Genomic DNA, 14,907 nt, shown 5'->3' with positions numbered 1-14,907 from the left:
GTAATCTGAAATCTTGGTGTTTAATTATTTGACTTAAGAATACACAATTTTGCTATTAATAATTTATTTCTCTAGGCACAGGGGATCTTTAAAAAAAATGAAATAGCAAATCAGAGGCATACAATTTCTAAGAATTTCTATAATTTTCCAAGCATACCATCTACTATTTACTAAAGACAAAAGCTTGAATGTTATCTTTAGTCAGAAAAACGGAGAGCATATTATGATCATATTGTTTACTTGGTACATGTTCATTTCAAATAACAATCAGATGCAAACTCACTTGGCTAATGCCTTATGCAATGCCTTTTCTTATGTGTTAGTCTAATCCCTTTTTCTTACGGAATATTTTATCATGCACTTCAGCAGTACGTGTTATACTGCAGTTGCCTTTTGCTATTTAGGAAACCCATCAGCAGGTTCCAACAAAGGATAAGGCTTCTGTTCCCTTTTCCTTAGAAATGCTCTTAAAAAGTGGAGTTTGAATTAAACTATGAAAATTCGTCATTAAATTTCTAAAATGTTGCATTACTGGAAGGAATGTAACCTCTGTTAATACAGTTTCACCTGTGTATTAAGAATGGAATTTTGTCCTATAAAAACCATAGTAATTTAAAAAAAAAAATCTGCTTGTGTTATAAATGCTAAATTCAACATACTAACAGCTTCACCAAAGGCAATTAGAAAAACATTTTGCCTCTACTCTCCTAACTGCTTGTAGCCATGTAACGTTTTCTTTATCCTGCTCAGGCTGTAAGGTCTCTGCTAGTGTAGAGTTTGCCATTTTGTTTAGTGTTTGTACAGTGTCCAGAAGAATGGCCCCTGAAAAGTGCCCCTAAGCACTAAAATTGTTCGGAGAAAAAAAAAAAAAAGATCATTTTGCACAGTCTGAGTTTATTCAAATCCAGCTCTGTCACTGTCCTTTATGAGAACTCTGCCTAATAAGGACTCCAACATTTGGTCCTGTGTGAATTTGTGTACTTCTTACTTTATTTTAAAAGATTTATACGTATCATTACAAATTTCCTTCCAACTATGTATGTGTTGACAGAGCAGTGCCCACGTTAACAAAGAAAACTGAAATCACAAAGGAAGATTAAACATTAAGTGTTATACATGTCTGATTTGGACAGGCTTGCATCTCAATGCTTTTAAAACTTTATGTCTTCCTAACAGGAATCAAACTACAGACTTTTCAGTTAAGGCATTTACAGTGAAGGCTTTCTGTGTTTGCCTTTTTAACACACTGTCGGAATAAGTTCCAGGATTTCAAGCATTTTCAGAGGAAAACTTCTGCTCGAGTTGATCCTCAGCTCCTTTCTCCACTCCAGTTCTTCCTCACGCTCCATCTTGCTTCCTAACCTACATTCACCATATTCCACTTCCCTGGATTCCCTGCGTACCCATCACCCTTCTCTGTGATACACAGCTCAAATGTTGTGGTAGCATTTGTCCTGGTCTGTACAGCAAGTCAAGTTACTATTCACTCCCTTCCTTGTTTGCACCACACACAGGATGGAATATCATCCACTCATCTAAGGAGACCTACATGGCCTTAGAGAACGTCTGGAGATCAGGCTCATCTGCTTTACTCCTGTTATTATTGACTATTATTCAGTATTGTGTAAAAAGCATTTGCCTGGGTTTTTTTGGTTGTTGGTTTTTTGTGTGTCTTTTTGTTTGTTTGTTTGTTTTTCTGGTTTGCACATTTGACAGCTAGATGTGAATTTGTTCACAAAACTCACATTCTCCTATCTTTTCTCAACTATTAGTGAAAACTGAATCAAAGAGGTGATTCCAGACTCTGTCAAAATGAAATAAATTTGGTGGTAGCTTACATCACTTGCTACTGGTTTTCAAGTGACTAGCAGCCCTCTTCTTACACGCATTGCACGTACCTGCACACGAGCAACGCCAGGGTTAATCCCCTTTATGCTCTAGTTAGTAGCAGCAACATTGTGAGCCACTACTATTTTTCTGCAGGTTGAGTATGGTGACTGCTACTATTAGTTGAGTACGTTAGAATTTCTGGAAGTGTTGCATGGATTGCAGAATTTCTTAGAAGATTTCCAGTGTTTTGGGCTGGGGTGCCTCTGTTTGGAGTTAAAAAATTCATATCAGGCATCTGTTCTGGTAATGCCTGGATTCCGATCTGGGCCTGGATCTGAATACACCCACAGTCATCTGGAACCCATTTCTTCAAGTGAAAATTATGAGGAGCACAGAGTTCAAAACCTGTCGGATGTCCTTGGATGGCAGAACACACCGTGGCTGAGGCAGAGGTTTGTTCCTTAGAATGCATCACTTTCACTGGCATGGATCAAGTTTCTGCTCATGCCTAAAAGGAGAACCAGCTGTGCCTTTCTTTACTAGCCCTATTCGTAATAAATATTAGACAGCCTTCTCTTATGACCTTGGAAAACTTAAAATTCATATTGTTTGAAGATACTTCAGTAAGCCACTTGACTCCAGTGTCCTCATCAGTAATCACTCCAACTGAGGTTCACAGTAAAAATCAGATGAGAATTAATGAGACGAGTCACCTGAGAGGAAGCAGGGAAGTTGTAACCTCATAGGCTTTGTGAAACATTACACCGCCTGCATTAACATATTCATACTATCCTAACAGCTGTTGTTCTTATTCTGTTTGAATAAAGAACTGGGTCCACTTTTTCTTTGGATATTCCTAAAAAAGTCAAAGGAAGTTCTGATATAGTCATAATTGGTGGGCAAACTGCTATCTTCAAAAGAGTTAAGCAAGGATCCGCTAGAGTTTTCGTCTTTGCAAAACGAGACAGAACAAGGAATGCATTTCTGGAGCTAACTCATCAAAAACCTCATGTGTAATTTCTCAGTCTTCTTGGTTAATATATACTGCTAAAATTTCAATTCCAGAAAAGATGCTTGCTATCTTAAAACACTAATAGTATTTCTCATTTGTGCAGGACTTAAGGGATAACATTATTTTTGTAGTCAGCAATTTCCTTAAACTCTTTTGTATTGGTGTTCAGAAACAATTAGCACTCCTTAATAGAGAATGAGTAATTATTTGACTTTTTAACAAATGCACAGTGAATCATTGCCAGAGACCTTACCTTGGGTTTGGGGGGCTGTTAATTTCCAACTCTTTCTTTAATCCTTCAGGCTAAACTAGAAACAAAGCTTCCAAATTTTCTAATTTTTTCTTTCTTTTCCAAGAAATATTATTATGGATATATGGGTCTCACAAGTAAAATAGAAAACCCAAATAAGTTGTTGTTTTAATTATTTATATTTCAGAATGCGTAAGAATATTAAAGTATATTGCCGGCCTATGGGCCATCTTCTCAAAGAGAGGAACCTGAATCTTAATGAATACCTTCAGGAAATACCAGTATAGGTATCAACAAACGTATGTACCAGTCAAGTCACCAAATTAACCCTGTTGGTGGATGTAAGTATACAACAACTTTCTGTTAGTACAACCCACTTTCAGAACAAGTATTTAGAACGATTATTAGCATCTGATTGATGTAGGAAAAATCCTAGTTTAACTGATGCTGAAGTATGTAAGCTCTTTTCCTGCAAAGCACAGCGCTCTGTCCAGTGCTAAGTTATGCTTTCATCTGGTTATCTTTCAAGGCAACCTGGGTGGTCACAAAAAGCACTTGACATCTTGATGCACTTCAGCAGTTTTACATATACACAAACTTTGTAGAAAAATAAATTTGTCATTCGTCACCACATATGTTGATCTGAGGAGTGAGGTTCCTGTGGCTACAGCTCCTGTGCTGCTCAGCCCTTTCTCATTCTCTCTCCCTCCCTCCCTCCGCCTCCTCCTTATTTCTCCCTTCTCCTTCTTTCACTTTTCCCAATTAAACAAATTGTTTCCTCAGAAACACGGATTTTCACAGAACAGCTATGAGGGATTTGCTCTGCAGAATAAACGAATCATTTGCACTAGCTACAAACTCATGTCAAAAAAAGCCTTTGTGCTGACTTCTTATATGGGCCAAACATTTAGAATATCTAATCTGTTATCACTGTTCAGCAGGCAGTCTTGGCAACTGTGATGTATTCTGCTTTGCTTTGGGGAATGTGATAAAGAGCAAGAAACAGCTGGGTTAAGAAAGCCTTAGAAACATCTCTTAGTTTATAAAGACAATAATAATATTTTCATATTTGAATGGGTTGAGATACATGATAAACCACAGTAAAGGGAAAAAGTAAGTCAATACAAAATATTTTCTCAAGTCACTAAAAGAACGCTGCAAGAAATCCCTGTACTCTTGGGATTTCAGAGAAAACAAGTACACACTGTACACACGCAATTAAAAAACCCTCCTCCAAATCTCATCCACTTAAACTATCCCGTTGACTCAAATATGTTTATATTATATTACAAAGCTGTGTTCATGTGTCAGAAATGACTATTCACAAATTCATTTTTCATATCTGTTATCAACTCTTTTTTTCCAGTCTCTGTTGCTAGCAAAAAGAAAAAAAAAATCTTAACCAGTTTAATTATTTTCTCCTGTGTGGCATTATTTGTAAGTAGTGTTTGGACAGGGAAAAAAGCATAGTTTAAAAGTGACAATCTTAAACATATAAATAATTTACTATTGAGAATACCAAAGATGTTGGTTAATATAATACTGTATTAAGACAGTATTTCTAGAAGAACCATCATCTGTGGTTATTTTGTTGATATAGTTACAAGTGATAGCACACATTTGGTGACTGCCCTAGACAGCACAGGTCAAATTCTGGTTTGGTTTTGTCCAACCAACTCTACTGACTACAGTGAGGAAGTGTTAGTTTAGTTAAGAATTTGGTTGTTAACAGCATGTTGGAAGTGATTCAAAGATCACAGAAGTCTATCAAATAGTTCCCTTTGATTTCAATGGGCTTTAAACCCTGTGGAAAAAACATCAGTTTCTAGGGTAACAAAACCAGAAAAAAAAAATCTACAACAAACAGTCGGCATCCTTTTCATCTTGCATTTTAAAGCTATCTGTTATTTAGAATAGCCTTTTGGATGTCCAACTACTTGTTTATGTGATTTGAAGGAACGCGCTAATATTTTAGCAAAGGTAATAGTTTCAGGTGCCTTTGGCAACAATCCCGTCTTTCATGGAGAGTTTAATAGGAGGGTGGCAAGAAAGTGCTCCAAATATTTGCCTCACTACATAAGATCCACTGTGAAGACACTGAGATATTCTGTCTTTGCTTGGGCAAAATCCCCTGGATATCAATGGGGATACCCCTGACCACTCAGGCAATATCAACAGTTCAAACCACACATCCTTTACCCCCGTATTTTGTTATAGGTTTTACCTGGTATGTGACCTCTGCAAGTATAATAGAATTCTTTACAATAGTCTCTGCACAGGTAGGGAAGAGTTAGTTCTCGTTCAGGTGTTTCCCCTTTCTCAGGTGAGTGGAATAGATTCTGAGCATGAGGTGAGCAGTGTGCACATTTGATTTCCTCCAGTAGCTTCGCACATTCTGTGTTGTTGGTAACAGAAAGTATCTGCAAGCCACAAACCAGAGACAAATAAACATACAACCTGTTTCCCCATCTTACACAAAAAAAAATTGCATGATCTAATGTAATAAATAACACTAACAGAACCAGTACAGTTAGTATAAGTGCATCATGTTTCATAACACCATTCTGGAAGTGCAAAAATTATTACCGTGAAATGTGCAATATGTCATTCGTACAGTGAGATTTTAAGTGTTTGGTTCTCTTTCTCAGATAAGAATCATGGTACTCAAGTTATTTTATGGACTCAAGCCTGCAATCTCTTAATCACGTAGGCAACCTCTGAGCTCGAGGGGTCATTTATACGAGGAAGAACTACAGCAGCAGGACTTCTGCCCACTTCTCTTACATGAAATACTTAAAAACCTAACTTGTAAGGTGACCTATTCAAGTCTTTAGAGACTACAAATTAAAATACTACCATCAAAATGCATCAGGAAAACCATATATCTAGGTATTTGTCAAATAGATGTTATCTTGAACAATACCACAGTCCGGCTACTGAAACTACTGCTGTGAGGTTCAGCAGGTGCCTTGGATTTTTCATGCTTGAAATGCTACTCTGCTTTTTGCTCTCTCTAATGCAAACTACTTGGAGGTGGGAAAAGTCATACGTTTTCAGGCATTTCTTTTTATAAGTGGAATTCATCCATAACATGTTGTTTGTCTCAATATTGAAACTGTAACTCTGTCCTGAAAAAAAAGCATATATTATGCATAGTGCTTGAAGAAGCACTAAACCACGATTGACGATCTGTTTAAGTAAACACAGGAGCTTAACGAGTGCAATGTCATCAAATCGTGAAAAATAATGGAAAACAGCATAGTCGTCTTTATTAGTCTTTGAATGCAGTGCACTTTGTTAATCTATTGTTAACCACATGGATTGTTTTTTGATCATTCATCCCAATGGTGGCTAATGGGAAATGTGTTCTCAGTTGAGAGGGACTGAATCTGATCCAAAGCAAATACAAAGCTCAGGTTCTTTCTGCTATTTGTTTAATGCAGTTATAAACAAAGACCATAAGACACTTACATTGAGAAATATTAATGTGGTAAATATTTGTATTCTGTAAAACTTGTAAGTAGTTGTAAATAGCACATTTGAAAATACTGACACAGTTTTGCTATAGTTCATATCTGAGCTGATTTGTAGGAAGACTTTCCAATGTCATTCTCTTGCAACGTAACATGGATGGGAATTATCTAAATTACTTTTGATAAAATAAGTTAGTCAATGCATGAAGACTCTTGATATGTTTGGGTATGCTGTCTCATAGGTCCATTCTCTTCTAGGATGCAGTACTCTGAGAATACAGTTCTGAACTCAGTATTTTATTCACAGATCATAATTACATAAACATCAAACACTTCAGAGAAATGCACTCCCTGTTGTTTTAAACAGATATGTATTCAAAATATTACACAATATATGGCCTGCACACTTACACAAAATCCTATTTAAAGGAACCTTAATTAAAAAAGGCAAGCTCTTTCCAGGAAAATTTGGTCTTACATATTGTCAAAAAGCCATCTGAAATGTGTGCTGAAGTTTAGTGGTGTAAGTTGGACCATTGATTAGAACACCATTTGGCCTCTACTCATATTCTGGAAGAGCTGCCATTGCCTTCAAAAAGAGGTTCTCCAGATTTGCCAGGATCGCTAAATGCATTAAATGTTCTGTTCTTTAAACTATCTGTTCTCAGATTATCCTTGGCTTCATAGCACCTGCAGTTAAGTAATGTGTCTAACATCTGCCACATATGGTTTATTATCTCTCTTGAGACCTTCCTTGGGAATCTGCTTGTCTCACATCTTTGTCTCATATCTTTTTTTGGAAACGGTTTGTCTTTTTTTTTTTTTCCTTTTTAAATCTTGAAGACAGTAATCAATTAATTGCATGTTACATGTATGGCAAAAGGTTTGCATTGACCCTGAATTCTTTGGGGAATTCTTTGCACAGCCCCAACCTCTTCTCTCCTGAAAACATTTAGATTCTTTTTGCTAGATTGCTCATTTGGGCCATAGGAGCAGAACTGTTAACCTTAGTCTCACTTCTTGAGCTTCAGATGTTGTTCTAGATATGGCAGATCTAGGGAAAAAATGCCTTGAAGACAAGAACTACAAATATAATGATAACTGAAATAAAATATAACCAAAATACATAATAACTACAACTTTGAACTTGACTTATTACTGTCTAGCATAGACATGAGGAAGAATTTTTTTTACAATGAGGGTGGTAAAACACTGGCACAGGTTGCCCAGAGAGGTGGTAGATGCCCCATCCCTGGAGACATTCCAGGCCAGGCTGGACAGGGCTCTGAGCAACCTGATCTAGTTGAAGATGTCCCTGCTCATTGCAGAGGGGTTGGACTAGATGACCTTTGAAGGTCCCTTCCAACCCAAACTATTCTATGATTGCAATCCAGGTAGTAGAGAATAGGCTTTATATGCTTGCAGTAATCCACACTGCTGAGGCAACCTTCTGCTTTAGCTGGACTTTCTTAAGGGGTGATGGCATCCTGACCTTGCTACCTTGCATTGCTAGGGCTCTGATGGGAAGTGGCCTGTATAATTCAGTCAAGTCATTGTCTGCCAAAAAGAACAAAGTCTGAAGCCAATAGAGGATGACTGAAAGCACTATCCATAAGTGCCACTTCTTAAGGACATTATGTCACCAAGAAGCTGGGAGGTCTCCTAAAGTAGGGATGAAATTACATATTTTGGTGTCTCTACCGAAGGAAAGTGCACCATGACTACAGAGTGTGCAAAGTGCTTGCCTGCATCCAGTGGTATCACCTGCTTTGCAAAAGTCTTAGATGTTGCCATCAAGAAGCTGATCTCAGGCAGTAGGCTTTCTTGTGGTAGCATTGTGATGGTGTGTTTGGAAGTACAAGTAAACACTAGGTATTACTAGGTAAATATTCAGTGTGTTTATTGAATTACCTACACAGTGATGCAGATAGAAAACTGTACTTCTACTGGAAGACTCCAGAATGCATTGTGAACAGGGGAAAAAAGCCAACCAAACAAAAAAACCCCACACCAAACAGGATAGAAAAGCTAATTTACTGTTTCTTGTGGAAAATGTAATTGACATTGCCTGGTGATACAGGAGAAGCAATGCTTGCCAACATTTCTGTCCTCAAAGTTAAGACAAAAGGATCCTAATCCCCCTGAGCAGCTGCTATCCAGGAATTAACCACAGGAATTCACCCCCTCATGTCATTTCTGGAATGAATCTTGGTCATATAATAGCTAATCGGAAGATTAAGGAATGAGAGTCAATCAATTATCTGAAAATCAAGTACAATGTTATTTAACTTTTAGAATGCTCAAGCAAAATAGGGTGGTAACATTCGCTCTGTGTGAGGTCTGATGTGTAACTCTGTCCTGGCTGGGAGATAGGACAACTGTTCTGTTCTGAATTTCAGTAAATTGATAATGTATTTATCCTGGAGTATATCAAACCAGTTTTAAGGAAAAGCTGAAATACTTATTTGAATTAAGCTTTTTCTGTTGGATCTCTACTTTAAGAATGACCTTAAAGTTGACAATAGCTTTAGACTTTTGGACAAATGTAAACTAATTTCCTGCTTCAATTTTTGAAGTCGTATGTGAAACCATCAAACTGCAGTGGTTTAAACTAACTGTGCTCTGGAAAATATGTAAAACTTCCAAACATTTATTGCAACACGGCTAATAATGATCATGCCTTCTGCTGACTAATTTACAACATCTGTAAGATGATCCTTTAATCTCTAGCCACATGTAAGTAAAACGTGTAGACTAAAGGTAAGATAAATCCTGGAATGCACAGGAAAGCATAGCATACTAAATTGGTCCATCAACAAAAAGAATAGTGCAAAGAAGTAGCAACAGAAGAAGACACAATAGACAGAAATTCTTTACATTGAATATTGTCATTTGTTTTGTGTACCCTGTCATATCTACTTTGAGAAAGTCAGTATAGTTTTGATGTTAACAGAAAAACAAACAACCCCCCCCCTCAAACACCACAGTGAAATAAGTTATTTCTTTAAGCTGTATTTGACATACAAGCATTTATGTCTAAAAATCATATGCTTATGAGATTGTTCAGCTGTTGGGTTGAACATATGCTTCTTCTGTATTATAGTGCTGGATTATGTCATTAAAGAGTTCAGTTTCAATTTTAGGGTAATATGTAAATAGATCATTGTACTAAGGCAGCTGTTAAAGGGACCCCAAGATGAGTTATTTGTTTAGTTGGATGTGTTCAACAATAGCCTTTGTTCGTGAAAGAGCCAGAGCAAACAAATGATTGTAAAAGGGCACACTTGAAAACAATTACTTTTCACCCATTCCTTGACAGCCTTGGCTGTGAAACCATCCAAGGTAGAGAGGACTTCTTTGCCTGTCAGGCTGTAAGCAAACTTTTAGAAAACCTGATATTACAATGTTTGACTGGGATGTAGTAGCCCTTCATAAACAAGGGGACACTGCAGAAAAGTAGAAGACAAAGAGTTAAATGTCAACAACAGTATGCAAAAATCTGATTTGAGCCACTGCAATGCTGAATCTGCTCATTATAGTAGCTCCATTTCTGTTCCCAAAACTGCAGGCAATGGTTGTAATTTCATTAGAAACACAGATCAATAATTTGGTCAAAAATTCTCAAAAGACCCAGCATCTTAGCTGAGCTGTTATACAAATGTCTACTGAGCATGCTCAATTCTTCTTTTTTTTCTTTTCCAAGAAGCTAGTGTTCAGATTTCTGTTAATGTCATAGCCACTCCATCCTGTAGATATATGATGGAGTACAACATTTTAAAAAGCTGGTTTTGGAACTGTAGTAGAATACAGTTTTAAAAAATGTGCTTTTTGAAAAATTCTGTTCAAATATATTCCATAATAGTCTGCCTGACTTTTACGGAATGACCACCTCATTCTGTCAAATATAAATGACATATATTTTGTCTTTTTTTCTAAACACATATTGATATGATAAAGCAGATTTGCAAGTCTCATAAATGTTAATCTTTGGCGAAAAATAGTCTGTTTTTAAAACCTTGTAAATAGTATTCCTGAAAAAGTGTATTTTATCTATATATATTAAAAAACCCCCAAAAACAAAAATCAAAAAACAACAGGTTAAACAGCTCAGAAATAGCTACTTTGGCATATATGGTCAATAACTCACATTTATATCAGGTGTTTAGTACCGTTAGTAGGAAAAGACAAACAAAACATACAACAACAACAAATGGAATTAAAAGTTATTTTCAAGGAATAGTAAGAAGAGAATACACCCTTCAGCTGCCTGGAGATTGAAAACTAACCAAAATTCAACTTCCAATTTACTGCATTGAGCCAGCTACTACAAGGGTCTCCAAGCATTGAATAATCTCAGTATATGCCACTGAGCCATTGCACACAGGGTGAATTAAGGACATATTTTTCAGTCCATATTCTTTTTTTTTTTTCCCCCAGATAGATCTTTCAGGTTATGTGTGTGTGGTTAGTTTATAGTTTAATTCAGTTATTACACAGGAGCTTAATGACACTGTCTCTAGACAACATGAAGAAATGTATCTGCCTTGAATCTCAAACTGCTGCTGCATATGGTATGAATAAAGAGAGATCTGCAGCTGAAAACCTGCAGTAAGACAGTTCTCACTCATCTGGGAATAGAGGGGGTAGGACAAATGCTCCCTCAAAAGGCATGAACATTTGGACAGAGCTGGGGACTGAAGGAGAATGATGTTCTCCAGTTTCACCCATTAGTGAACCAACTAACAAACACAATGGTGTTGTTGTTATTCTTTTGCCATAAGCAACAGGACTCTGTGTGTGGGCAGCAGTTTAGTGGGGAGGAGGATAAGTCGACCCCTTTTTGTCCTATTGATTTTTTCCTATTTGCATGACTTGAGCAAATTAAATGATGCAATATGGCTTTTTGTTACAAAACAAAGTGAGAGATACCACCCAGACACATATGTTGATTCGTAGAAGCTGTTTACATGAGAATGGAGTGAAATCTACCGTGAACTGAGCATAAAAATTCGATTCAGGCTGGGTATTTTTTTTTATTATGCTTGGGCCAGCAAGAATGAAACACAAGTTTTCCAAGAGTCTCTCAGACCTTGACAACTACAGAGTTTTAACTGAGGAATTCTTAATTAAACCTAAACCAGGATGAAAAAAACAAAAACACAAAACAAAAAAAAAAAAAACAAACCAAAAAACACCTGATTGTTTATTTCACGTGCAGTGATTCTTAATGACATTATTCAGCAACTTCCCTGCCTGTGCGTACCCTGGATGCCACACTGGTCATCACAGCAGAGCTTATCAAACACGGTTCTGCAGGGTTAGGTACCAACGCGTTTGAAAAATCTAAGCAACGAGCTGATGAACAGAATTTAACTTGCTAAAGGATGCAGAGAACTGACAGTTTTTAAGAAACCGGTGAGCAGAGGAGGTGCTTCACATGGCCGCAGCCTGAAATTGGGCAGGGGCGCTGCCAGGTAACGTTGAAAGGAGGAATAGCTCAGAGCACCTTGTGTGAGACATCGGTCATTAGCCAGAACTGTTAGACCAGGGTCCTAAAATGGAAACTTCACGGGTCTTTTGCAGCTGATACACGTACTCGTGAGTAACGCAAGGGCCCGAGGAGGGTGGAGATCATAAAGTTTTGCTACACCGGCACCATCTGCTCTCCAAAAACCTCCCTGACTAAACACGCGGAGCAAACTGGACAAGATAGCTCACCCCAGAAAAATAAACAGGAAAGCACCGCCAGGGCAGGGTCCAGCTGCCCTGCTGCCCGTGCCGGGGCGGGAGCCAAAGCCCGTCCAGCGCCTCCACCTTTCCCCGGAGCCGCGCCCGGGCAGCGGTACCTGCGGGCGGCCCGGCCCCGCTGCACCGGCCCCACCGCGGCGCCCCGGGACGGGGACGGGACCGGGACCGCAGCCACCGCCAGGAACTCCAGCGCTGCGGGCAAAAAGTAACTTCCACGCACGGCTGTCGGCTGGCAAAGCGCTCTCCCCGCCGAGCGCCCGTCGCCTCCAGGGCAGCAGATCTGCAGCCGGGCTTCCCGCGACTCCCGAGGAAATAAATCAGCACCAGTGTCATGTTTCTTCTTCGCCCTCACCTCCCAGGCAGAAACGGTCGCCCCCCACCCCCCCCGCCGCTGCATCCCACAGCACGGGAACGCAGCAGGTTGGCGGCTGGTGCGCGGGCTCCGCGGGGAAAACAAACCAAAACAAACCAAAACAAAAAAACCTCCCCCTAAACACCAAAGCAGCCTCAGGAGGTGCCTACCTTCGCCTCGGCGTGCAGCAGCCCCTGCGCGTCAGTGCGGGAGCAGCAGGACAGGCGGGGGTAGAGGCCGCGGCACATCGCCTCCCCGCCGCCCGGGGCCTCCGGGGACAGCACCCGCCGGTCCCGCTTCTTCAGCCGCCTCGGCGGGGTCCCGTTGAGGCACCTTCTCCTCCGGGCGCCGCTCTCCCCAAACTTGGCATCCCCCTCGAAGAAGCACAGAACCACGGCCACGAGCAGCAGCTTAAACGGCAGCATCTTGAGCATCATGCCTGAGGGAGCGTGTGAATGCACCCAAAAAAGGGGGGGTGGGGGGAGAAGGAGGGGAATCCCACTGACTTTTCTTTGCACTTCGGATCAGGAAACCACCTCCCTCCCCTAGAAGGGGAAAGTCTGGAGGAGAATAATAACAGTAGCAATTAAAAAGCCTACGGAGGAAAAGCACTTCGGTCACCCCCGCTTCCAAAAAGGCGGACGCGAAAAGGCAGGAACGAGGGAACAACCCCCCGAGCCCCCAGCTCGGCGGCGCGGCGGGAGGATGCTCGGAGCCGGCGAAGTTGTGCAAGTGGCACAGGTTTAACAGCTCCCGCTGCCGCGCCGAGGCGCCGAGGCTCGGGGCGGGCCGGGCAGCGGGCGGCGGCAGCAGCGGCAGCAACAGCCCTTCACTTGTCGTCCCATAGGAAGGGTGTCCCCGCGGTGGGACGGCGGCGGCCGGGCCGGGCGATGCCCCCTCCGCTGCTGCTGCCGACGGCGGCTGCAGCTCACCAGGGCTCTCATGTTTCGCTCCCTCTTTTCTTCTTCTTTTTAAGCCGCGCGCGGGGAGGTGCTGCCACCGCGCGCCCTGCACGTCACCCGGCGGCACCGGCCGCGCGCGCCGCCGCGGGGGCCCGGCGGGAAGCGGCGGCGCGCCCGAGCCCGCGCGCGAGCGGCCGGGCGGGAGCGGCGCGGGGCCGCGCGCCTCGCCGCGAGCTGGCAAGGGCGCGGGGCACGCGGCGGCGCCCCGCCCTGTAACGGTCTCTCGGCGGCGGCCCGGGGGTCGTCACCTCGGTCCCGCATCCGCCCCGCAGTGAAACGGGAGCCGGGGTGCCCGGAGCGCCGGCGGAGGGGTCGGGCCCCTTCGCTCTCTCAGCCGGCCCTGCCTTGGCGGGAACCGGTGGAGCCACGTCCGTGCCCGGCGGGAGGCGAGCGCTGTAGGTGGGTCCTGCTCCCCGGCCGGCCGAGGTACCCGGGCCGGGGCTGCCCCCAGCCGCCCCTCGGGCAGCCCGGCAGAGGGGCTGCGCTGGGGCTGCTCGGCCGTGACCGTCTCTTGCAACCCCGACCCATCCCCAAGTGCCAGAGAAGGTTCCAGACGCACGGCGGAGAGGGCCGGGACCTGCCGGTGGCTTTTAGTCAAGCTCCAGCGTTGCTGCTGCCACTGAAGGCGCAGGTGTCTGTCAGCGTAGCAACGCTCACGCCTTTGTTGTCACCGTCCCAACCGAGTCCAAAGTGTGACCGGTTGGTAACTGCGGCCACTGCTGATGGTAGGAGGGAGCGGGGTGTAGGGGTGAGCGTCCTCCTGGTGTGCTGGGCATGGGAGACCTGCGTGTAGGAAGACTGGGGTGAACCGAGCGCCTGGCAGTGGGTGACAAGAAAGCACCTGGAAGGCCGGGAGAAAGGCAGAAAGGGTAGCGGGGGTGAAGTGACTTTGGGAGAGAGAAAGTTGCAAGCCCGGGGGGCAGAGGCCAAGGTCCCCGGGAAGGAGGTGGGACAGGGCCCCGCAGCTGGGAGGAGGGAGCCAGGGCGGAGCAAGGGGGTGTTAGCATCTTCCCCCTGCGGGAGAAAGGAGCGGGAGGCTTCAGAGGCAGCTGTAGCTGCTGACTTGGAGGTACAAGGGCAGCTGGACAAATAGAGCCCCCAGGTGTATTTACCAGGGACTCGCTGGCAATCCCTGAAATAGAGGAAAAAAAAATGCTTGCATCCAAAGAGCCCCCTTTGGAGGGAGAAAGGAGACGTATAGCACGGAGTTCCTGATGTCCAGTAGTGAGGCTTCTAAATCGACTGGGGCATGTTACTGTTCTCCATGTGTTTATTTTTCA

The 14,907-nt window shown here is 42.6% G+C and overlaps 1 protein-coding gene across 1 annotated transcript in view; it reads right to left on the bottom strand.

The window, feature by feature from the left end:
* The window catches only part of HHIP (hedgehog interacting protein), a 71,181-nt gene extending 57,598 nt beyond the window's left edge, over positions 1-13,583 (bottom strand). The window contains exons 1-2 of the mRNA XM_065634727.1: positions 12,836-13,583; positions 5,317-5,512 (exon numbers count right to left, since the gene is read on the bottom strand). Of these exons, the coding sequence (XP_065490799.1) occupies positions 5,317-5,512; positions 12,836-13,102 (463 nt within the window). The 5' untranslated portion in view covers positions 13,103-13,583. The remainder of the gene's footprint in view (positions 1-5,316; positions 5,513-12,835) is intronic.
* Between the last annotated feature and the right edge of the window lie 1,324 nt (positions 13,584-14,907).

Source organism: Caloenas nicobarica, chromosome 4 (genome assembly GCF_036013445.1).
Source record: "Caloenas nicobarica isolate bCalNic1 chromosome 4, bCalNic1.hap1, whole genome shotgun sequence".
NCBI lineage: Eukaryota > Metazoa > Chordata > Aves > Columbiformes > Columbidae > Caloenas > Caloenas nicobarica.
This window is presented reverse-complemented; position numbering and strand designations above follow the sequence as displayed.